The following is a 25,226-nucleotide window of genomic DNA, read 5'->3' on the forward strand; positions in this document are numbered from 1 at the left end:
ATTCTCTATGAAACATGTGCATGTGGAGATTTTTTTCTAGTTTTTAAATTACAGATTCAATTTAGAAATGGTTATAGTACTATTAAACTTTTCTAGTTCATACTAATTAGATTTTGGTAGTTAGACACACACACATTGTATCTGATTTCCCAAAGCATGTGTGTAGATAAAAGTAGCACTACTCCACAGCAGCCAATTTTTGTAAGAAAAATGTCTGGAAGATAAATCAGAGAAATAGGGAATAAGTGGGAAACCAGATTCAGGTGGAGATGGGGATAAGCAAACGGGGTGTGCAAGTAAAGGGGGAGAGGGGATAAAAAGAGAAGAAACTTTAGTCTAGCCACTTCTCTCATTTGCTTTGCAAATACCTTATAACATCTGGCTTCTGAATAATTGCGCTGCATAGTACAATGCTTAGCTTCTTAATGTTCTTGTTAAAACCACATAGGATTGTGTGTTCTGCAGTTCAGTGACTTTTAAACATCTAACCAAGAACACAGACATCTGTGATAAAAAAGCACAGCCTGGTCAGTGTGAAAGTCTGTACGCTTCACAAACAGAGTACTCATGACTGTCATGGCATACAAGATTAGTGCCTTTAGTGTCATCTCAGAAATAGATTAATTTTGTTGCTAAAATAATTTTATAATTTATAATAGTTGGAAATGGGAAAGTGATTGTTAAAATAAAATTAAGAATTCTGTGTTAAAACTTTAAAAAATCTAGAACGGGGGATATGGTTACAAAACAACAATTCATAATCTTTTTCACTGGGGTAACTTCCCTCATCCTCAAAGACATTTTTTGGTGGCTAATATTCACTAGAACACACTTTGAGAAATGTTGTAATAGGATATTAACTAATCTGATTAGCATCTTTTTATTATGTATACTTTGAAATGGGCTTATGGATTCAGATATAAATCCAATGTGGATCCTGCTTCCAACTCCTTATCATTTATAGACTATGTACAATATAATAATAATAAAATTGTGATAATTGCCATAAGAAGAGTTTTATTTAGCAAGTGCTTTTGATGATCAGGTAACAAAAAGACAACTTCTGGTCAAGGGAAATGAAGTAGACTTATGGATATAGAATTTTAGATTGATCTTGAATAAAGAAAAGAACTAAAGCATATGATAATGGTATGAAATATAATTACTATATATATAAAACTAAAGGCAAATACATAGGTACTAAAAGAGGGCATGTGCCCAAACAGCTTATATTCAGGTATTTTCTAGATAAATAACATCAGCTTTCACCTACTATTCATCAATCATTGTGCTCAGCACCAGGAATTTGATAACCTACCTTCAAAGTAAATGTAAACTAGTGAAAATAGAAAACTTTCTATTGTACAAAATAATAAGAGTTGTGATAGTACTATGCAAAGGTGCTCTGTGAGGACAGAGGAGATTGGGTATTTATCTCTACCTTGAAACTACAAGCCTGGCTTCATTGAATATATATATATGAGTGTGCGTGTGTGTGTGTGTGTGTGTGTGTGTGTGTGTGTGTGTGTATGTGTGTGTATGTGTGTGTATACACACATTTATATATATATACACATACACATTTATATATGATAAAATATATATAAGAAGTAGTATTATATGCATTTACCTTCATTTGTTTACTTATATGCATATTTTGCCTAAAGACAAGTTCATGAAAGGGCCGTGGGTTAAGATGAAAGAATGGATTTCAGGAATTAATTACAGCTCAAAGTAGGACAATTGATCTAACAAAATCTTGGAGAACAGAAGAAGCGTGAGGAATAAATCTTATCTCAGTGCCAGAGAAAGAAGGAGGTCAAAAGAGGTAAAAGAGGGAAAGAGGGAGATAGAGACAGCAAGAGAGAGAAAGAAGTAAAATTAGGAGAGTGTGGGAGAACTGTGTTGGGAGAGTGAGGAGTCACGCAGGTGATGATATGAATAATTATGGGTTTGAAGTTAGCCTGTGCCTATGGGTACCAATGATGAGGAAAGACAGATCATTAGGTTTGAATGATTTTACAGCACTAGAAAGATTTTTAAAAAATAGATGTTAGAGCTCCAAAGATGACACCTGTTGTTGCAAGTGCTAACTTTGAATAGTTGACAACCAGAGACTGAGAGATAACAGCAATAAGGGTCTGAAAAGAGAGTTATAAACCAAAGACATAGGCTCAGAATAGTGTTAGGGACTGCTGAAAAATGATAAAGACCTGTGGTTCTCTTAGTTTTCTTACACCTAACTGCCTAAGTTTTTTTTTTTTTTTTGTAACGATTATGATCATATTCTCTAAGGGACTATCTACAATAGAAAATGTCACATGTGATTTTAAATATCAGCTTATGATTTAGTTATTTATTTCTGCAGAAAATTATATAAATAAAAAGATTCACAAAGATTAATATTGGAAAGTGACACTGTATTATTGTATTTCTACATTGAATATGCAATGAAATTTGATGTCATTTTTAACTTACTATGTCTGTTCAAATTTATCAATTACTTATGAGACAGGTTTTGAATTCATCTTGGATACAAATAATAATGGTGGTTCCAAAGTTATGACATTTATCATTATCGTGATTTTCTTTGATGTAATTCTCCTAAAATCCAGTTTAATAATTTGAGATAAAATAATCATGAGTGTGGCTGTTCTGAGTGTAAAATGGAAAAGACATTAGAACAAGTGAAACCTCATTTCTAGAGGTTTCTTTATCATGTTATTCTCATATTTTTCTTAATATGAAATTTATTGTCAAATTGGTTTCCATACAACACCCAGTGCTCATCCCAACAGATGCCCTCCTCAATACCCATCACCCACTCACCACTCCTTCCCACCCCCCAAAAAACCTCAGTTTGTTCTCAGTTTTTAGGAGTCTTTTATGGTTTGGCTCCCTCCCTCTCTAACCATTTTGATTTTCCTTCCCTTCCCGTCCCCCATGGTCTTCTGTTAAGTTTCTCAGGATCCACACAGGAGTGAAAACATAGGGAATCTTTCCTTCTCTGTATGACCTATTTCACTTAGCATAACACTCTCCAGTTCCATCCACGTTGCTACAAAACGTCATATTTCATTCTTTCCCATTGCCACGTAGTATTCCATTGTGTATATAAACCACAATTCCTTTATCCATTCATCAGTTGATGGACATTTAGGCTGTTTCCATAATTTAGCTATTGTTGAGAGTGTTGCTATAAACACTGGGTTACAAGTGCCCCTATGCATCAGCACTCCTGTATCCCTTGGGTAAATTCCTAGCAGTGCTACTACTGGGTGATAGGGTAGGTCTATTTTTAGTTTTTTGAGGAACCACCACAATGTTTTCCAGAGTGGCTGCACCAGTTTGCATTCCCACCAACAGTGCAAGAGGGTTCCCGTTTCTCTACATCCTCGCCAGCATCTATAGTCTCCTGTTTTGTTCATTTTAGCTACTCTGATTGGCGTGAGGTGATATCTGAGTGTGGTTTTGATTTGTATTTATTTCCCTGATGAGGAGCGATGTTGAGCATCTTTTCATGTGCCTGTTGGACATCCAGATGTCTTCTTTAAAGAAGTGTCTATTCATGTTATCTGCCCATTTCTTCACTGGATTATTTGTTTTTCGGGTGTGGAGTTTGGTGAGCTCTTTATAGATTTTGGATACTAGCCCTTTGTCCAATATGTCATTTGCAAATATCTTTTCCCATTCTGTTGGTTGCCTTTTAGTTTTGTTGATTGTTTCCTTTGCTGTGCAGAAGATTTTTATCTTCATGAGGTCCCAATAGTTGATTTTTGCTTTTAATTCCCTTGTCTTTGGGGATGCATCAAGTAAGAAATTGCTGTGACTGAGGTCAGAGAGGTTTTTCCCTGCTTTCTCCTCTAGGGTTTGGATGGTTTCCTGTCTCACATTCAGGTCCTTTATCCATTTTGAGTTTGTTTTTGTGAATGGTGTAAGAAAGTGGTCTAGTTTCATCCTTCTGCATGTTGCTCTCCAGTTCTTCCAACACCATTTGTTAAAGAGACTGTCTTTTTTCCATTGGATATTCTCTCATGCTTTGTCAAAGATTAGTTGGCCATACTTTTGTGAGACTAGTTCTGGCGTTTCTATTCTATTCCATTGGTCTATGTGTCTGTTTTTGTGCCAATACCATGCTGTCTTGATGATTACAACTTTGTAGTAGAGGCTAAAGTCTGGGATTGTGATGCCTCCTGCTTTGGTCTTCAAAATTCCTTTGGCTATTCGGGGCCTTTTGTGGTTCCATATGAATTTTAGGATTGTTTGTTCTAGCTTCAAGAAGAATGCTGGTGCAATTTTGATTGGGATTGCATTGAATGTGTAGATAGCTTTGGGTAGTATTGACATTTTGACAATATTTATTCTTCCATTCCATGAGCAGGGAATGTCTTTCCATTTCTTTATATCTTCTTCAATTACCTTCATAAGCTTTCTATAGTTTTCAGCATACAGATCTTTTACATCTTTGGTTAGATTTATCCCTAGGTATTTTATGCTTCTTGGTGCAATTGTCAATGGGATCAGTTTCTTTATTTGTCTTTCTGTTGCTTCATTGTTAGTGTATAAGAATGTAACTGATTTCTGTACATTGATTTTGTATCCTGCGACTTTGCTGAATTCATGTATCAGTTCTAGCAGACTTCTGGTGGAGTCTATCGGATTTTCCATGTATAATATCATGTCATCTGCAAAAAGTGAAAGCTTGACTTCATCTTTGCCAATTTTGATGCCTTTGATTTCCTTTTGTTGTTTGATTGCTGATGCTAGAATTTCCAACACTATGTTCAAAAACAGCGGTGAGAGTGGACAATCCTGTCATGTTCCTGATGTCAGGGAAAAGCTCTCCGTTTTTCCCCACTGAGGATGATATTAGCTGTGAGCTTTTCATAAATGGCTTTTATGATGTTTAAGTAATGTCCTTCTATCCCGATGTTCTCAAGGATTTTTATTAAGAAAGGATGCTGAGTTTTGTCAAATGCTTTTTCTGCATCGATTGACAGGATCATATGGTTCTTATCTTTTCTTTTATTAATGTGATGTATCACATTGATTGATTTGCAAATGTTGAACCAGCCCTGCAGCCCAGGAATGAATCTCACTTGATCATGGTGAATAATTCTTTTTATATGCTGTTGAATTCGATTTGCTAGTATCTTATTGAGAATTTTTGCATCCATATTCATCAGGAATATTGCCTGCAGTTCTATTTTTTTTTTACTGAGTCTCTGTCTGGTTTAGGAATCGAAGTAATGTTGGCTTCATAGAATGAGTGTGGAAGTTTTCCTTCCCTTTCTGTTTTTTGCAACAGCTTGAGAAGAATAGGTATTATCTCTGCTTTAAATGTCTGGTAGAATTCCCTAGAGAAGCCATCTGGTCCTGGATTCTTATTTGTTGGGAGATTTTTGATAACTGATTCAATTTCTTCACTGGTTATGGGTCTGTTCAAGCTTTCTGTTTCTTCCTGTTAGAGTTTTGGAAGTGTGTGGGAATTTAGGAATTTGTCCATTTCTTCCAGGTTGTCCAGTTTGTTGGCATATAATTTCTCATAGTATTCCCTGATAATTGCTTGTATTTCTGAGGGATTGGTTATAATAATTCCATTTTCATTCATGATTTTATCTATTTGGATCATCTCCCTTTTCTTTTTGAGAAGCCTGGCTAGAGGTTTATCATTTTTCTTTAGTTTTTCAAAAAACCAACTCTTGGTTTCATTGATCTGCTCTACAGTTTTTTTTAGATTCTATATTGTTTATTTCTGCTCTGATCTTTATCATTTCTCTTTTCCTGCTGGGTTTGTGGTGTCTTTGCTGTTCTGCTTCAATTTCCTTTAGGTGTGCTGTTAGATTTTGTATTTGGGATTTTTCTTGTTTCTTGAGATGCGCCTGGGTTGCAATGTATTTTCCTCTCAGGACTGCCTTCGCTGCATCCCAAAGCGTTTGGATTGTTGTATTTTCATTTTCATTTGTTTCCATATATTTTTTAATTTCTTCTCTAATTGCCTGGTTGACCCATTCATTCTTTAGTAGGGTGTTCTTTAACCTCCATGCTTTTGGAGGTTTTCCAGACTTTTTCCTGTGGTTGATTTCAAGCTTCATAGCATTGTGGTCTGAAAGTATGCATGGTATGATCTCAATTCTTGTTGTGACCCAGTATGGGATCTATCTTGGAGAAGGTTCCATGTGCACTCAAGAAGAAAGTATATTCTGTTGCTTTGGGATGCAGAGTTCTAAATATATCTGTCAGGTCCATCTGATCCAGTGTTTCATTCAGGGCCTTTGTTTCTTTATTGATCTTGTGTCTAGATGATCTATCCATTGTTGTAAGTGGAGTATTAAAGTCCCCTGCAATTACCACATTTTAATCAATAAGGTTGCTTATGTTTGTGATCAATTGTTTTATATATTTGGGGGCTCCTATATTCGGCGCATAGACATTTATAATTGTTAGCTCTTCCTGATGGATAGACTCTGTAATTGTTATATAATGCCCTTCTTCATCTCTTGTTCCAGCCTTTAATTTAAAGTCTAGTTTGTCTGATATAAGTATGGCTACTCCAGCTTTCTTTTGACTTCCAGTAGCATGATAAATAGTTCTCCATCCCCTCACTTTCAATCTGAAGGTGTCCTCAGGTCTAAAATGAGTCTCTTGTAGACAGCAAATAGATGGGTCCTGTTTTTTTTTTTAATCCGTTCTGATACCCTATGTCTTTTGGTTGGTGCATTTAGTCCATTTACATTCAGTGTTATTATAGAAAGATACGGGTTTAGAGTCATTGTGATGCCCGTAGGCTTCATGCTTGTAGCGATGTCTCTGGTACTTTATCTCACAGGATCCCCCTTAGGATCTCTTGTAGGGCTGGTTTAGTGGTGACGAATTCCTTCAGTTTTTGTTTGTTTGGGAAAACCTTTATGTCTCCTTCAATTCCGAATGACAGACTTGCTGGATAAAGGATTCTCGGCTGCATTTTTTTTCTGTTCATCACATTGAAGATCTCCTGCCATTCCTTTCTGGCCTGCCAAGTCCCAGTAGACAGATCTGTCATGAGTCTTATCAGTCTCCCTTTCTATGTTAGAGCATGTTTATCCCTAGCTGCTTTCAGAATTCTCTTTATCCCTGTATTTTGCCAGTTTCACTATGATATGTTGTGCAGAAGATTGATTCAAGTTATGTCTGAAGGGAGTTCTCTGTGCCTCTTGGATTTCAATGCCTCTTTCCTTCCCCAGATCCGGGAAGTTCTCAGCTATTATTTCTTCAAGTACGCCTTCAGCACCTTTCCCTCTGTCTTCTTCCTCTGGAATCCCAATTATGCGTACATTATTTTGTTTAATTATGACATTTAGTTTTCTAAGTCTCCCCTCATACTCCTGGATTTCTTTATCTCTCTTTTTCTCAGCTTCTTCTTTTTCCATAATTTTATCTTCTAATTCACCTATTGTCTCCTCTGCCTCTTCAATCCAAGCTGTGGTCACCTCCATTTTATTTTGCAGCTCATTTATTGCATTTTTTAGCTCCTCCTGACTGTTTCTTAGTCCCTTGTTCTCTGTAGTAATAGATTTTCTGCTGTCCTCTATACTTTTCTCAAGCCCAGCGATTAATTTTATGACTATTATGTTAAATTCATTTTCTGCTATCTTGCTTAAATCATTTTTGATCAATTCATTAGCTGTTGCTACTTCCTGGAGTTTCTTTTGAGGAGAATTCTTCTGTTTCATCATTTTGGATAGTCCCTGGGGTGGCGTGGAACTGCAGGGCACTTCCCCTGTGCTGTCTGGAGTTGTGTTGGTGGGCGGGGCCGCAGTCAGACCTGATGTCTGCCCCCAGCCAACTGCTGGGGCCACAGTCAGACTGGTGTGTACCTTATCTTCCCCTCTCCCAGGGGCAGGACTTGCCGTGGAGTGGTGTGGCCTCTGTCTGGGCTACTTGCACACTGCCAGGCTTGTGCTGCTTCGAGGGTGTCTGGTGTATTAGCCAGGGTGGATCTGCAAGGTGCACAGGGGCAGGAGGGGCAGGCTCTGCTTGCTTTGCCTTCGGTGGTCCACTTTAGGAGGGTCCCTGTGACACCGGGAGGGAGGCAGGCCTGTCCGAGGGATGGATCTGCAGAAGCACAGCATTGGGTGTTCGCCAAGCTCTCTGAGGGGAACTGGTTCCCTTTGGGATTTTGGCTGGGGGATGGGCGAGGGAGATGGCGGTGGCGAGCGCCTTTGTTCCCCGCCAAGCTGAGTTCTGTTGTCCGGGGCTCAACAACTCTCCCTCCCGTTGTCCTTTAGCCCTCCTGCTCTTAGAGCAGAGCTGTTGACTTATAACCTTCCAGATGTTAAGTCCCGCTGGCTGTTAGAACACACTCCCTCCAGCCCCTCTGCTTTTGCAAGCCAGACTCACGGGCTCTGCCTTGTGGGGTGGGCTGGTTGCCCCTCCACTGCCCTGGCTCTCTCCCGCCAGTCCATGAAGTGTGCACCGCCTCTCTGCCCTTCCTACCCTCTTCTGCGGGCCTCTCGTCTATGCTTGGCTCCAGAGAGTCCGTTCTGCTAGTCTTCTGGCAGTTTTCTGGGTAAATTAGGCAGATGTGGGTGGAATCTAAGCGATTAGCAGGACGCGGTGAGCCCAGTGTCCTCCTACACTGCCATCTTCACCTCTATTCTCATATTTTTTGTACATCATTTGCCACTGTCTGAAATTATCTTATTGATTTATTTATGTTACCTTCTTTATTTTCATTTTGCAAGATTATGGATCTTCTTTGTCTTATTTACTACTGTATTTACTACTATACCCTTAGTATCAGGTGTTTATCTTATAGTAAGTGCTCAGTAAATAACTGTTGAATGCACTTAGTCTCTTCATTACCGAGAGATGATTCTCACCGACATTATGCTAGAACAAATGCATGTACGCTTACCTTCAAATGACCATGGTGATATGACATAGCGATAATGAGTTGTGTTTAGGAAATGTCTCCTTTAGTATTTAAGAAGTTAATTATCTAAATTAATTTGATGGAATCTTTCTAGGCAGCATTTAATCTCAATCCTCCATTTGTAAGATGTCCTGATAACATGAAATATGGTGAAGAAATCTCTACGTGCATTTACCTGCTTGTTCCATAAGACATAAACAAAACCATATTGTGTACATTATCTTCAAATAATGTGAGATACTAGAGGGAGAGATGCTGTGGTGCCCTTGCTTTCTGGTTTGGTGTCTTGGCTTACCTACAGTGATGCTTCATAAACTGACACATTGAGACTGTCAGGAATGTCTTCTTAAATTGTCCTGTTAAATTACCATTATTTGCTCCATCTCGTGCATTATGCTGCTGGCTACTGCAGCTCTTTATTCCCACCTTTCTCAGTTGCTGAAGGTGAATTCAGGTTACAAACTATATAGTTCTATAGTAGCTATTACTTGCCTTTCCTGTACTCTATTGCTGAAATTATCTTTGCTGTCCCTGGGAAAGATGGGAAGTTTATCCTTTTTATTGTCTGCTTCATCTTCTTTCCTCTCTGACTTTTCTTGATGTCCTTGTTGTTTCTCATTTAGTGGATCTTCTAAGGGCCTCTCTCCAAACTCTGTACTTTAATGTGTTACAACCATCCATGTATTATGGTCTCATTATACTTAGAAATGTGTACAACCTGTCAAAAATAATTTAAACTTTCCCTAATGGGTATTTATGGGCATTGAATCAAGGAATTGAAGAGAACCAAATTGTAAATCAAAATCTGGCATGGAACATGCTATTCTCTCGAAAATATAATTGTATCAAATATAAATACTTTTTCATTGAATTGCTTTTTTTTTTTAATTTTTTTTTCAACGTTTATTTATTTTGGGGACAGAGAGAGACAGAGCATGAACGGGGGAGGGGCAGAGAGAGAGGGAGACACAGAATCGGAAACAGGCTCCAGGCTCTGAGCCATCAGCCCAGAGCCTGATGCGGGGCTCAAACTCACGGACCGCGATATCGTGACCTGGCTGAAGTCGGATGCTTAACCGACTGCGCCACCCAGGCGCCCCTCATTGAATTGCTTTTGAGCCAAACCAACCAACAAGCAAACAAAAATAAACATCACCTGGAAAATTTTGAGAGTAAAGAAGTAAAACCTTAAAACTTGAGTCTTAAAATTACACAAGTATATTACCTGCATATTTTTTTGCTAAATTCAGATATAATAAAAGGAGCCAGTTGTGCCAATAAGCAGAATCACCCCTCTGAAAAGAGAAAATAGGGCCTTAATAGGGAAACATTAAAGAAGATGCATTCCAAAGCAGAAGGACAGATGAGAAATCTATGTGATAGAACCCATCTTGTTCATGTTAGAATCAAGAGCATCAGATTACACAGTAACATTGCCAAGAGCATTCTATATACCTTTGCATATACCTGGGCCCACAATGATTCATTAAAGTTTAATTCAGGGGCACCTGGGTGTGTCAGTTGGTTAAAGGCTGGACTCTTGATTCTGGCTCAGGTCATGATCTCACGGTCCATGGGATTGCACTAACAGTGCAGAGCCTGCTTGGGATTCTCTCTTTCTCTCCCCACCCTCTCCACCCCCCACCCCCTCCACCCCCCACCCCCTCAAAATAAATAAATAAACGTTAAAAAAAGATGTATTCATATTTCTATGCATGGCAGATAGTTATCCACAAAAAGTGATGGCTAATTCCCAAACATCTTGGGAAAGATGGGTTTTGGGGAGAAATGAGAGACAGTGTGGCATAAATGGTCCTTGCATCACCATTTATACACCTCGCCACTAAATAATGTGTACAAATCCTATTTAATCTCCCCCTAGTGGTTCCCAAGAATGACTGCCTGCAAAGTACTGAGAGAAGAGCTATAATCAACCCCCCCACCCCAACACACACACACACACACACACACACACACACACACACACACATACACACGCACAAGCTGTTTTGTCTTCTGATGAAGAAAAGTGAAAGCTTTGAAGAATAATAAAGATAAATCATATACTGGTTATTAGGAAACCTTAATGAAGACCTCTTCTTCACTAGGTAGTAGTCTTGCTTTTTGAGGATCTTTTACCTTGGTTTTATAGCACACACCTAGGATTTAAATGACTAGGTATATGAGGGTAATATCCCTTCATCAAATGAAATTAGAAACTGCTGCTCTGGAAGTCTTCAAAAGATACAGAGCAAGAGAGTTACTTCACATGTTGACCATGACCAGTATCTGGGGCATAGTTTCAAAGTTTTGTTTTGAGCACCCTGTGTAAGGAAACTATGAAATGGTACCATTGTGACTATATATATGGAGAATAAATACACATTTAAAATACAATCTGTTTTCTGTCTATCAATTGGGGCAGACCTCCGGTGTATTATAGAAGTATATGTTATAATGAAAGCTAATCATGAAAATTTATAGTATTGTAAAATCCCGTTAAATGAGTGCTTGCCCTGTGAAAAGAAATTGGGAAATTTGCCATCAAATGAAAATTATTGAAAATATATTAGGTGGAAAAAGTATATCTATTTTCTAACTATGCTGTATCAATATGTACTTGAGGAGCATAATGACCAGCACCATTAGCTCAGCCTCCATTATGTTTATTATTACCTAGGCAATACATTTGGGCGAATCAAAAATCATACCCGGTTCAGTTTATTTTGTTAATAAATGTGGCCTGCTTAGAACAGCACATGTTTGGAATGACACTGTTCGATGATTGACTTTCCTATACATAAAATAACTATTTTATGCTGAAACAATTAAAAATGCAAAGTCATAAATACTGGGTACAGGTAGACATTTTTTGGGGTCCTAATTCAGTGAAAACATTTACTGCTGAAAAGTTTTTAAGGACTTTTTGTTGTTGTTGTCTTCCGTAACTCAGGTTATCTGGAATGAATATACCACCACCAATTATCAGCAACAAAAACTGGCTCAGACTGCATTTTGTTACAGACAGCAATCACCGATATCGTGGATTTAGTGCTCCATATCAAGGTACATTTAATGAATACCTTTGCCTCTTTTGATTTGTGAAATGATTTTGGTATATACAGCTACATTTTGCGATAGAAGCAAACTATCTTGTGCCTTAATAAATGGTAATTTGAATAAGCCAAAATGGTCATTCACTTGGTGAGGCAACAATGTGATAATAACTAAATTACAATAGAAAAGTTAGTTGGTTTTTATAGCACAGTGTTCTAAATGACGAGTATTACGACCTCTAAAAAGTAGTATGTAACAGATATAATGTTTTCCTTTAATAAAGTGGTTCAGCAATCGGACATGCTTCCTAAATCTGCACCACAGAACACTGCAGAAAACCTGAAATTGTGAATAGGCTCTCCATCAAACGAAATCCATTTTCATATACAGTGTTTGCTATTGCTAGTTTAATAAACCTTGTTAGGATTATTATCGTAACAATTTTTATTAGCAGGCATAATTTTGAATGAGTGAGATACAGTATTTGATGTAGTAGCTTGAAAACACTCTTGGTTTAGAACAAAATTGTTATGAATATGGAGTGTTAATGAAAATTTGACTTCTATAATGTTTAGTAATATTATGTAGGTTTAGTGTACTTTATCTTCAGACTACTTATGTAAATAAATCATTTCATTCTCAGTAGTGTATCAGCTACTGTTAATGGAATCGTGAGCACTGCCCCAGTTACATTTTTCCATTTATCTGTTTTTTTGTTTTTGTTTTTGTTTTGTTTTTTTTAATGCTTTCCTTTTTAGTAGTCTTAAGTCTTAGGCACTTTCAACTTTAATATGGTGACTTGAGGCAGCTTAGAGTTAATACCTAAAATGTTATTAGGCCACATACTGTTTTCTGGAATACAAATTTCAACACTTAAATTATATTTTGAAGACCAGTAACCTATCTATAGCTGTCCTATCAATAGGATTTCTGACAATAGTAGTAACAGATTAATGTCATTGGTATTTTGACATTTATAATAATGTATTGGATATCACTGTAATAAAAATCCCAATGATAATAACTTAAAAGTAAGTATTTTAGGCAAGACCCACTGTAGAAAAATCTATAATTTCTATTGCTAATGTAGTTAATTTGAATGGAAGCATGGATGCAAATATGTTCTCAAGTCTGTATTTCTCATAATAGAATACATTAATCATTATAAAATACTGTATTTTAAAATTTAAAATTAAATATGCATAGAAAATTATTTTTATATATTTTATTAAAAATAACTGTCCAGGGCATAGAAACTTGAATCTTACCAATTTCAGTCAGTGTCACTTTAAATTTGAAATAATATTTTGCTGCATTTCCAATTTCAATTTCTAAATTTGTTGCGTACTTAGGGAATCAGAGGAAGTGTTTATTGAAAAAACAATAATATTGTGGAGCCTCTTTATCTCTGGGTTGACCCCTTCCTTTGTGGAGTTTTCCAGCCACATGATTTTATGTCTCTAATTCCCCCTCAGCAATGAGTTAAAGCAGATGGCACAGCAGAAACTCACAAGACTACCATCTTTGACTCACGTGGTGATCTTTTCTACTAGATTCATGAAATCTTTCAGTCAGATGGTCCTCTTCCTTATCTGAATAGAAATAAGGTAGCAATTATTTCAAATTTATGTGTACAACCTGGAGGAAAAAAAATGATCTCCTTTCTCAAAAATAAAAGGGTACTTTTTATTTGCTTTATGTTCACGAAACTGGTGTCTTTAGATAGCATTGTTTTGCATTATAAGGCAATGGTGCAAAGCTGCCAGTAGATTTGTGTATTTAATTATTTTCAGTATTCTACTCGCTGATCTTACATTGACTTTAATAGTACCTTCAGATTCAGTTTGATTTTCTAGCGTTGCCTATCTAGTTTCAGGACCAAATAAGAACATAACAATGAATTCACTGTAGTAAAATAGAAAGCAAGTGTTTTAGGAGGTATGACTTTTTTTTCTATTTTCTGCAGGAAAAAAAGAGCTCAAAAGAGGGTGATTTTTGGTGTAATCTGTATCTATAAAATATAGAAGAAATAAAGTGGTCTAAGAAAATGGAAGCTATGATTTTATATGATCATGGAAAAGTTTATAATATAAAAACCCACCTTTGCATAGATCCTGTGAAAGCTTTCCTGATTTAGGCCTGATTATTTCCAAATATTATTTTACCTAGACAACATAAATTCAGTTAAAGCAATTATTGAAATTATAAGCAAATAAAGAAATTTGGACTAAAAAGTAAATAATAAGCCAACTTAGATAGCTGTAAAATTCATAATTCTGACATGCTGAAATACACGCCCTAGCAAGAAACAGTAATCATGCTAATTTACATTGTACCACGCTACCATTTAATTTTAGCAGTATCTAGATTAAAATCAATTAAAGAGAAAAAAATTATGGAATGTACTGTACAAAAGTCACAGCCAGGTCTCCATGAGGTATGGTTTCTTAGCATTTACTTACTTTTGAGAGACAGAGAAACAGAGCATGAGCAGGAAAGCGGCAGAGAGAGAGGAAAACACAGAATCTGAAGCAGGCTTCAGGCTCTGAGCTATCAGCACAAATCCTGACGTGGGGCTCAAACTCAGGAACCTTTGAGATCATGACCTGAGCTGAAGTCGGTCACTTAACCGACTGAACCACCCGGATGCCCCTAGTGGTGTACTCAATACTTATTGAGTACTTAATGATTATTATTGAGCAATCTGTCTTTTTTAATTCATTTAATGTTTATTGAAACTCTAGGTTTCCGAAGACTGATTATTTTCCTGATGGCATTTCTGTTTAAACTGTGTTCTTTATAAAATATCATGAAAATTAACTGCAAGCTTATTAAAGGTTCCTGAATGAATGGCATCGGTGTTTTATAATGTGTCCCATAATGGAGTCACACTGACATGCCTTCCTCAAAAGAGCCTCCTTTAAATTGTGTTAGAAGCCAGCTTCATGATTGGTTTAGATGTTATAATTTAAATAGGGTTAAGTAGAGGTTGTGGATAACACACTAATAAATGTAGTTCTGTTCTAACTCAAAAAAACTAAGAAAAGGCTTGATTTAAATAAAATGCCTTTGATATGCAAATAGCTTCTGCCTCCCCAGATCCCACACTGAATATTGTCCACTTCTATCTAAAATAAACAAACCATCTCTTTTTTCCCCTCTGAGTTTATTTATATTGGAAAACCCTTCTTTGAAAACTCTATTATTATCTCTACTGTGGTTTTAAATTTTTTCCTCTTTAATTTTCAACTCTCCCCCCCCCAAAAAAAAAACTCGTTTCAGTTTCATTTCACTATATTAGTTTTTATGTTGTAAATTCTTGCTTTATTCAAGTTTCATTAAAACTCTTCTAATGAGAACTTGGATGTGCTTCTTCACATGTAAGTGGTGTAACTTTTCTTTAACTGTGGTGTTTGGAAGTTCTCACATTTATTTATTGAAACCTCCATAGCATTGTCATTTGTTTTTAATTAAAAACCTAAAATCTTTTTATTTTCCATTTCTGTGAATATGAGCATGTGTTCTTATTTTCTAAATTGGAACTAGATTTTCAGATGACACTCAATTGTCCAATCCAGAAAACTGTACCTCTAGATGATGTTTATTTAAAAGTGTTATTTTTTTATCCATAAGTCTCAATTATTCAAGTATGAAATACTATTACAACACTTTTCATTTTAAGTTGTTCAGCATATCTAATTTTTTAATGTGCAAAGATTCTGTAGCTATAGATATTCACTAAATTGTCTTTGGCATGTAAGTTTAGGAATTACAACAATATAATCAATTCCAAATATATGAATTTTTCTATATTATAGATTGGCGAAGTTTTCTAAATTCTTACAGATTTTATCACATTTTTAATTTACCCCTTTTTCCCATAATTTTGTTTATTTGATTCTTCTTATACAGGTTAATATTTTATAGATACTTATTTCCATTTTAACAAAGATACATCTATAGTAATACAGTATATTTTAAAGTTATGAGGTAAAATACTTTATTATATCATTTCTCAAAGAGTTGTCACCATTTTGGGATCAGCTGTGTGTGTCTTTTTGGTGACAAAAACATATTTAATGAATGAGGCTTTCAAATTGTATTGAAAATGCACTGCCATAAACCTCAGTTACACAGAGGCCCGTGGCATTTTAGACACACATAATTTAAGTGAAAAACAACTTTCAAATGGTACTCCATTTTTTAAGATTTGGAAATGTTTTGACATAAATGTGAGTGCAGAATTATTGAACAAAGATAAATAAGATTATCAGGGATCCAGGATAGTATGTCAGGAAAAGAATAGACTTGGAATCAGAAGATAAGGGTTGAATTGTGAGGTTGCTAATTGCTGTCTGAGTTGTGTGAGCCTTGGCTTCTCCATCAGTTAAAAAAAAAAGTCATGCTTGTCAGACACATAATTATTGTGCAAATCGAAGTGTATTAATATTTCAAGAGTAAAAGGCATGCAGTAAACAAAGATTCTTCAGTGGAAATAAATAATCAACCACATGAAATGGGTGAGAAACACACTTTCTAACCTAGAAGTAGAAATAGTTTAACAAGTGTGATCAAACATAAATTTGAATCCAGGAAACACATGTAAAATGAAAAATGCTACGTTTTATAAGCACGTGTCTAAATTTCTCCAGCGAAAAAAGCACTTTTCTTTAGAACTCAATTTTAAAATGTGACTTAAAAAAATGAGGAGAAGCAGTTTCCTCTTTACAACATAATCATTAAAATAATATAGTTCACATTTAAAAATGGAGCATAACATCAAAGCGATCTGTTTATATTTTATTTTTATCTGTTTATATTTATATATTTCTTTCTAATTTTGCTAAGGCATCAGTTTCTTGTGGAACCTTTATAGATCCGTTTTTAATAAAGCACAGGGAATCATTTGTGATCACAAAATCCTCGAATTTGATCACCATCAGTGAGAGTCTTCTTATTTCAAGGTTGGAGGTGAGAGTGTGACATAGTAAGAGAAGATTAAAACTTTTGGTTTGGATAGTTTCAGTGTAAGTAGTTTACTGTAATAGGAATGTTGGACAGGGACAGTTAAGTGACTTTCCTGGTGAAGACAATGAACAGGGCTTTTTAGCACAATTCAAGAAGTTATACACACACACACATGCACACACACACACACACACACACACACGCACATCTATGTATGTACATATGTTTTATAGTAGGTATTTTTTTAGTGCATAAGTGAAAGATTCATAAACTATGTTTGAATTATCTCAATCCCTTTTTCATATATTAGATGAAATGCATTAGTTTAAGCTTAGGAAGTAAATTATTTATGTTCATTTAGGGAGTTTTGAGAGAATAAGATGTTGAGTTTCATTGGTGAATAGTGTTTGAGAATAACTTCTAATCCTATACATTATTTCCTTTTGATTTTATTATGAACATCACTTTTTTTCTCTTCAAGTCTCCTTCATTACTAAATAATTACTTTCATCTGGAAATTCTCTTTTTGTTCTTTTAAATTTTATTGTGAGGTTCCTAAAAAAAAAACCTTCTTTTATTTCTTGCTTTATAAACTTGTCTGGTCTATAGAGTTCATTGTTGTAATTAGTACAATGTTTACACAGCCAGCAGAGATAATGAAGATATTTAATAGTCAAAATGGTGAAATAACCATTGGTCTGTCTAAAAGAACCATTAAAAACTCTGTGATAGTATTTTCCCCTGTGATGTAAATGTATGTTTTATAGTCCCTGCCAATATAACATTTAAGTCCTTTTACTGCATTAGTCGATAATGATAGAATTAAATTCTTCCATAACTAACTTTATATACTTTTTCATTCCCATCCTTAAAACTCATTTTCCAATCTTCTTATATATCCCCAGCCCAAAATTCTGTTCAGAAATTATGGGTGTGTTTGACAATAAGCTGGTTAATTGTCATTTCATTTCAAATTTCTCAAACGTAGATTTTGCTGTGAAACACAACTTATGAATTCAAGTAAAGCATTGTATATAAGAAACACAATGTTAGTGACTAATTTTTGCTTAACTTTAGTCAAACATAAGCATTTCTAGCAAAATACTTTTATCTTGCTAAACATTTTAACATTTATGAATTAAAATTAAGCCATATGCCTGACTGTATTTAGAGTTGGACCATAGTTTTAATATATAAAATGAGATTTTTAGATATAAAGTAGAGTATTAGGAATAATATTTCCTTTATCCCACCTTGCTGTTTTATAGTCCTTTCATTCTCTTGTGAGTTAACTATATGCATTAACATGGAGACTACTTAGAATTATTGATGGTCATCACTTATGAGAAAATATTTTGAAAACATTACATTCAGATTCTGAATAAGAGAATCACTTAAAAACAGGTGATAAATGGTTTTTATGCAAAGTACAGCCAGAAAATTGAAAGAGAAAGGACATGTGTGCTTAAGAAATAGTCACAGAAATAAGCATATTAAAGATTATATGGAGATTATTATAAAATTTTCATTATTTTCTAAGGAATTGAATCCATCTTGATAACATTGATATGAGAATGACTTACAGTGGAGGAAAATATCGTAGTTGTTATTTTAAAGAAATATCTTTAATGCTTACATTTGCTAAGTGTTCTTTCCTAAGCCAGTATTTCTATTGATTCTTTAAAAAAAAATTTAATGCTTAAAAAAATCTTTACTGTTTGCTAAGTGTTCTTTTTTAGGCTGTTGCTTAATCCATTTATATAAATCCTTTGTTGATATACTTTAAAAAGTGAAAGGCAAATTATATTAACCTTATGTTACAATCTCATGGAATTTGTGAGAATCCAGAAATATCTTAGTAAAATGATTGTGACTTAGATTACTATTTTTAAATACAATAACTACTGTAAATAGGAGATAATTGTCAAATATCCAATTGTAATATGAGTAATACTTTCTAAAACATATAGTAGGTTTAAAATATAGTGCTTGATAACTATCAAACTGAAAAAAATTCATTTTGGTTGGGGCGCCTGGGTGGCTCAGTCAGTTGAGCGTCCGACTTCAGCTCAGGTCACGATCTCACGTTCGTGGGTTCGTGCCCCGCGTCCGGCTCTGGGCTGATGGCTCAGAGCCTGGAGCCTGCTTCCGATTCTGTGTCTCCCTCTCTCTCTGCCCCTCCCCCGTTCATGCTCTGTCTCTCTCTGTCTCAAAAATAAATAAACATTTTGGTATAACATTTTAATGTGGCTCATACTTTCCTGCAAACGATAGAATAAATTTACCAATCTTTTCTAGGAAAAATGTCTCTCTTGTGTTAACTCACCTTCCTTGGGGCAAAGCTCAAACTTTTAGGGATTAGAACACCCTCTTCTTTTTTAAAGAAAACTTTTAGATATAAGTGATAGCCTATGAGCCCTCATAGTGATGGGACGGAATAGACTACTCTTGCTCTCAATCATAAATAGTAACCAGTTTCAGTGGAGATGTCACTTGGTACTTTAGAATCCTGTAGACATCTACTGCTGGTGTCCACGAGGCAACTCATGGCATGCTGTTTAAGCTTGGTCAGTTGTCTACTTTCTGACCCTACTCCATGGCATCTTGTGCGGGGTCTTCCCATCTACTCTTTAGCTAAAGCTCTTTAAACCTCATTTTCTACTATACATTCCTTTTCTTTTTTTTCCTTTACCGAGCAAGGCTCTGTGTTAACTCATTCATACCTATCTGCCACCTAATATCCATCCATTGATAAAGTATAAAATTACCCACTGTTGGACACATTTTACCCTGGTGCTCTGCTGAATCTGGGTATGTCTCTAAGGGGCTTATATTTTTCTATAAGTCAGTGCTGTAAGATTTCAGAATTAATCTCTTTAGTAAATGTAGCTTAACAAATTTATATAGGTTCTTGTACTATCTCTAACTAACCTCCATCCTCCGTGAGAGTTTTTACAGAAAAAGGCAGCTTAGGCTTTCTGTTCCTATTGGATGGCAGGAAAGCTATTCTTTTTTTTTTTTTTTTTTCCCTACATCATGTCCTGAGATTTCATTAATCATGGATTTTATAAAGCTCTATTAACTAGGTCTTCCAGGTTTGCCTCTTGATCTGAAAGGGGAACTATTTGAAATTTATGTTTCATAATCTCTTTCACCATAATAGAACTCTCAAGACTAATACCTAGATATGAACTTTAGAAATATAATGTTTAGTCAAAGTTTTTTTAAATTTTTTTTTCAACGTTTATTTATTTTTGGGACAGAGAGAGACAGAGCGTGAACGGGGGAGGGGCAGAGAGAGAGGGAGACACAGAATCGGAAACAGGCTCCAGGCTCTGAGCCATCAGCCCAGAGCCTGACGCGGGGCTCGAACTCCCGGACTGCGAGATCGTGACCTGGCTGAAGTCGGACGCTTAACCGACTGCGCCACCCAGGCGCCCCTAGTCAAAGTTTTATAAGACTTCTCTTAAATCAAAGTGATCCAAAGGATTCAAAGAATGAAGAAAATCCACAGTATCAAGATTAATATATTTTAGATTTAATCTAAAATTATCTAGATTTAGATTTAAACAGTTTAGATTTTCGAAATAGTCTATTAAGTTCAAAATTGATCTCCTCAAAGAAATATACATATTATATTTCCTACATAAGTCTAAAAATATTCTGTACTGATTTCTGTGCTATTATTTAAGCTATATTTACAATTGCAAATTGATTAAAAAATATGTAAGTCTATAATTTCTATCTCTATTATCCCAACCAACTCTGGACTATCAAGTCCAGATATTTAGTTAATGTAATTAGTTATTATTAGTTATTTTAGTTAATGTAATTTCTATCAACTATTCAAAACTTTTCTAATGTAGTGAATTCATGAATAATATTTTTTGTCTATAATTGTTTGAATCTCTTGTATTTCAAAGTACATCTGGTAGATTACCAAAATTGCCATCATTTTATGGTAGTACCTCATGGTGATCAAATATTGTTCTACTTAGTATTAATTTGTATATAAATATATATGATAGAGTTTTACTCCCATTAAGAATTCTTAGAGTTGCCTGGGAGGCTCAGTAGTTTAGATGACCAACTTAAGCTCATGTCATGATCTCGCAGTTTGTGACTTTGAGCCCCACGTTGGGTTCTGTGCTGGCAGCTCAGAGCCTGGAGCCTGCTTTAGATTCTGTGTCTCCCTCTCTCTCTGCCCCTCCCCTGCTTGCAATCTGTCTCTGTCTGTCTCTCAAAAATAAATAAACATTAATTTCTTTTTAAAAAAAATTCTTAAGTGCTAACATTTATTGTCTCTAGTGAGGGCAATTTTGTTACATCACCTAAGCATGAGTACATAACAAAAGATAATTGATTAAGTTGGTGTTTAACAAACAAAATTCAGTGTTTTATAAATTCTGTTGCAATGACAAGTATATCGAACAGGTAATTTTGTGTTTAGTAATGATTCAATAATTGTACAAGATGGCCTCCAAAGGGCTTCAATCAAGCACAAAAATACAAGCAATCAAACACACTGTATATGATTGATTCTTCCATGTTGGCATGAAAAATGGAGTCTGAAGCAACACTTGTGGAACTTACATTCATTTTATAGGCAGTTTTACTCTGCCATTCAAAAATAAGGTCATAAAATTAAAATTCCTAGACTTTTAAAATTCAAATTCACAGATATCCAGAAATAGTAAAAGGTAATTTAAACAAATTTCCTTCAAATGATAAAGATAATACTATGATTTTCCTGAAGTGTAGAGTTATATGGCAATGGTGGTCACACAGGGGTCAATTTGGGAGTCCACAACGCTCCAGAAACACTGGGTTAAAGAAATTGGAGTTTTTTTAATTTAAGCAAATAAGACCTTTCAGGCTTATATAGGACCTGCTCTTCCTCAAGGCACACTTTGGGAAATGATTCTATAAGGTATGGAAGGAGGGATTGGCTTCATGTGACAATAAATTTATTATCTCTTAGCCTGAACTTTTCTTCAGTTTTTTAATTAACTGAAGTATAAATGAGGCAGGCAAATAGCTAGTGTTATTTAATTAAACTAAAATAATGTTTGGATCAAAACCCCATTTGAAAGTATTATGGTGCATTTATTTATTTGTTCACTTACTATCCATCTAAATTTATTCAACAAAAATATTCCTGAGCCCTTACTTTGTAGTAACACTGAGCTAGGCTCTGATAGTCCACAGTCTCAGAATTCATAGTTTCCTATCTAGTATGTGAAAAGATGATTAAATATTCCATTAAAAAAAGATTTATGAAGTATTGTAATTAAGAAAATGCAAGCTCATGTGGGGAGTGAAAGAGAATACACGGTCCAAGAAAGCCTTGAGAACAGCCGGCACCTGACTTGAGTATCGAAGGCTGCAGAGTCGTTTAAGGTTAACTGACAATGTGATATCTATGCTATGAAGCTGTGTTAGTCCACTATGGCCATACAAATTATTAAAATGTTGAAATAGTGCTGATTGGTAAATACGTAGCCTCTGTCATTGGTCCAAGAGTATCTGAACTGCATTCCTGGCTCCTGAACTGCCCCATCTCTTTCAAGACTCACTGGATTGTCCCGAAACATAACAAGTGGCTAATAGCTGGCATAATAGGGCACCTTCTAGATACTACTTGTGACCAATATTCCCAATACAGCTTCTAGTCCCTACCAGCTGTTATTCAGTGTTCTTAATATCACTCCAGACCTTCTGGTTAATGACAAATTTAAAGTGACCAGCAAAAAACAAAACAAGACAAAACACTGCTGTATATTACTATTGGATGATTTTAAAAAGATGTGTTGTTTAGTTCAAAGAATAGCACTTTTCTATGCAAATTAAAAGATATGAGCAGTATAAATATTCTATCTACTATATGAAAGCTAGGAAACAAATTTTGAATTGTTTCATAGCTACCTGGTTTTATAATTTGCAACTCCCTGAAGACAGTGACTGTGTCCTTTATCCCTGCATCCCCAGAGTTTAGCATTATTATAGGTGCCAAATAAATGTTGAGCAAATGCTTGAATGTTATAAATTCATATGTGTGTGTCACAATTTGCAAAGTATCTGCACACACATTATCTCATGCAATCCTCACATCGACTGCATTATTATCACTGTTTTACCAAACCAGAAACAAAGACTGGCATGAGTGACACAAGCCTGCCTGGCACAGGGACACTCACGCTAGGTGGCAGGTTGGGGCTGCGCACCTCTGGCTGAGCCCTGTGCCTGATACTGCATCACCCAAGGAAAGGGGCATATTTGTGTAATTCACTTAGACATCCTATTTGAGGTAACTGCAGTCCTTGAAAAAAAGTGTTAAGCCCAGAGTCACATTAGAAAATAGCAGAACCAGGGCACCTGCGTGGCTCAGTCAGTTAAGCATCTGACTTTGCTTCAGGTCATGATCTCACTGTTTGTGAGTTCAAGCCCTGCAATAGGGCTCTTGTCAGCACAGCCCACTTCAGATCCTCTGTCCCCCTCTCTCTCTCTGCCCTTCCTCTGCTTGAACTCTCTCTGTCTCAAAAATAAATAAACATTTAAAAAAAGTTACAAAAATAGCAGACCCAGGTCTTAACCATTAGGGGCTTTACTGTTAAAGCCTATGTTAAATCCACTGTGAACTCCAGCCTTAGTTATCCTCAGATTTGCAAATTTGCAGAATTGGTATTTTTTTTAGAAAAGGCAAAAATTCATTGAGACTCAAATTTGGTGAATAAATAAGTGAAAATTGTGGAAATATACTGTCCTTGATTAAAAGTGACATTTTCATAAAACAATGATATCAGTTATTAAATTAGTTAATATATGTAAAGCATTTTGAATAGTGTCTGACAGAGAGTAAGCATTATATAAAATGTTAGCTATTATTACTATTATCAGCAGCAGCAGCAGGAGAAGCATCATCATCTTTATTGTTTTACTAAATGACTTGGAAGGCAATTTCAAGCATATTATGAATAATGGGGGTATTATTTGAAATGAAAGTATCTCAACTTTTCACAGTAATTAGTTGGAGACTCATTTATTTGATTACATAGTATAAGTGCTTATTTGTTGATTAAAAAAAGGAGTCCATTTAACACAGGTTTCAATACAGTAGATATTATAATGAAAATTATTCCCAGTAAACTATATCAAATATTTAACAGACAAGTGTCTTACAAATGAACCATTGAGATAGGAGCAGAGTATATTCATTCCTCTACTATATGTCTACAGGGTGAAACAAACAATAAAATCATCTGTTATAGGCTTATTTATCTTCTTATTAGATCAGGTACTACTGACTGTTATTGGAAAACCCAAGAAGGAATCTGTAGCCATAAAAGTTTAAGGTGAAAGAAATAAAATAACCCTTATTAGGAAAGGCAACAGTTTCATTACACCCAGAATACTTTTGGGGGAGAAGGTCAAATTCAAACATTATATTGTTGTCCTAAAAAGATAGCAACTTTGTTGCATTGGGATATATCCCTCTTTTCTTACAGAAAACATAACAAGTACCATTTAGAGTTTCCCTAACTGACAGGAGACTCCAGACTTTGTGTTCCTAGACTTGTGTTCAGCTTCCAGTTAAATACTTATCTTTCCAGTTTATCAACATAACGGAAAGCCAGTTAACTCTTTCCTGAGGTAGATGTTTGAGGAGGAAATAACAACAAAAACTAAGACTGTAAAAGTAGAGAGGTAGAGATTACCAAGAATAAATTTCCTTTTGCACAGGTGTTGTTCTGGAAAGAGCACTGGACTAGAAGTTGGTAAAACTGGGTACAGCCTCCACTCTGTGATTTTGAAAGGATTCCTTAGTAGTTCAGGACCATGAGGTCATTAGATAATGGGATGATATAGACTTTTTCCAAGTCTAAATGGAACTATTTGACGTCATGCCAGTAACTCACAAAAGTTTCTCTGATGAGAGCTCAGTTTCACAGTGGTACACAAACACACACACACACACACACACACACACACACACACACACACACACAAATTGCATATTTTCTCTTAGCCTCACAAAAAGAAGTAAAACTCATAAGCAAAATAAAATTTAATTGTATTCAACTAATAAGTCCAAAATATTAACATTTCAACAGTAATGTAAAATATTAATGGTATATTTTGCATTGTATTTTTCAATTAAGTCTCAAAAATCTAAACGTGTGTTACACTTACAGCACAGCTCATACTTAAATTTCCAATGCAAAGAGTTGTTTTTTTAATATGCTAGAGGAACAATTTACTTATAATTAAAGTGATAAGTACAATATTT

The 25,226-nt window shown here is 35.4% G+C and overlaps 1 protein-coding gene across 6 annotated transcripts in view; it reads left to right on the top strand.

Annotated features, from left to right (window-relative positions):
- The window catches only part of CSMD3 (CUB and Sushi multiple domains 3), a 1,255,667-nt gene that overhangs the window by 448,168 nt on the left and 782,273 nt on the right, over positions 1 to 25,226 (top strand). For all 6 annotated transcript variants that reach the window (XM_045453867.1, XM_045453870.1, XM_045453869.1 and 3 more), the window contains exon 6: positions 11,868 to 11,980. In XM_045453867.1, coding sequence (XP_045309823.1) covers positions 11,868 to 11,980 — 113 coding nt within the window. The remainder of the gene's footprint in view (positions 1 to 11,867; positions 11,981 to 25,226) is intronic.

Source organism: Leopardus geoffroyi, chromosome C3 (assembly GCF_018350155.1).
Source record: "Leopardus geoffroyi isolate Oge1 chromosome C3, O.geoffroyi_Oge1_pat1.0, whole genome shotgun sequence".
Classification (NCBI taxonomy): Eukaryota; Metazoa; Chordata; class Mammalia; order Carnivora; family Felidae; genus Leopardus; species Leopardus geoffroyi.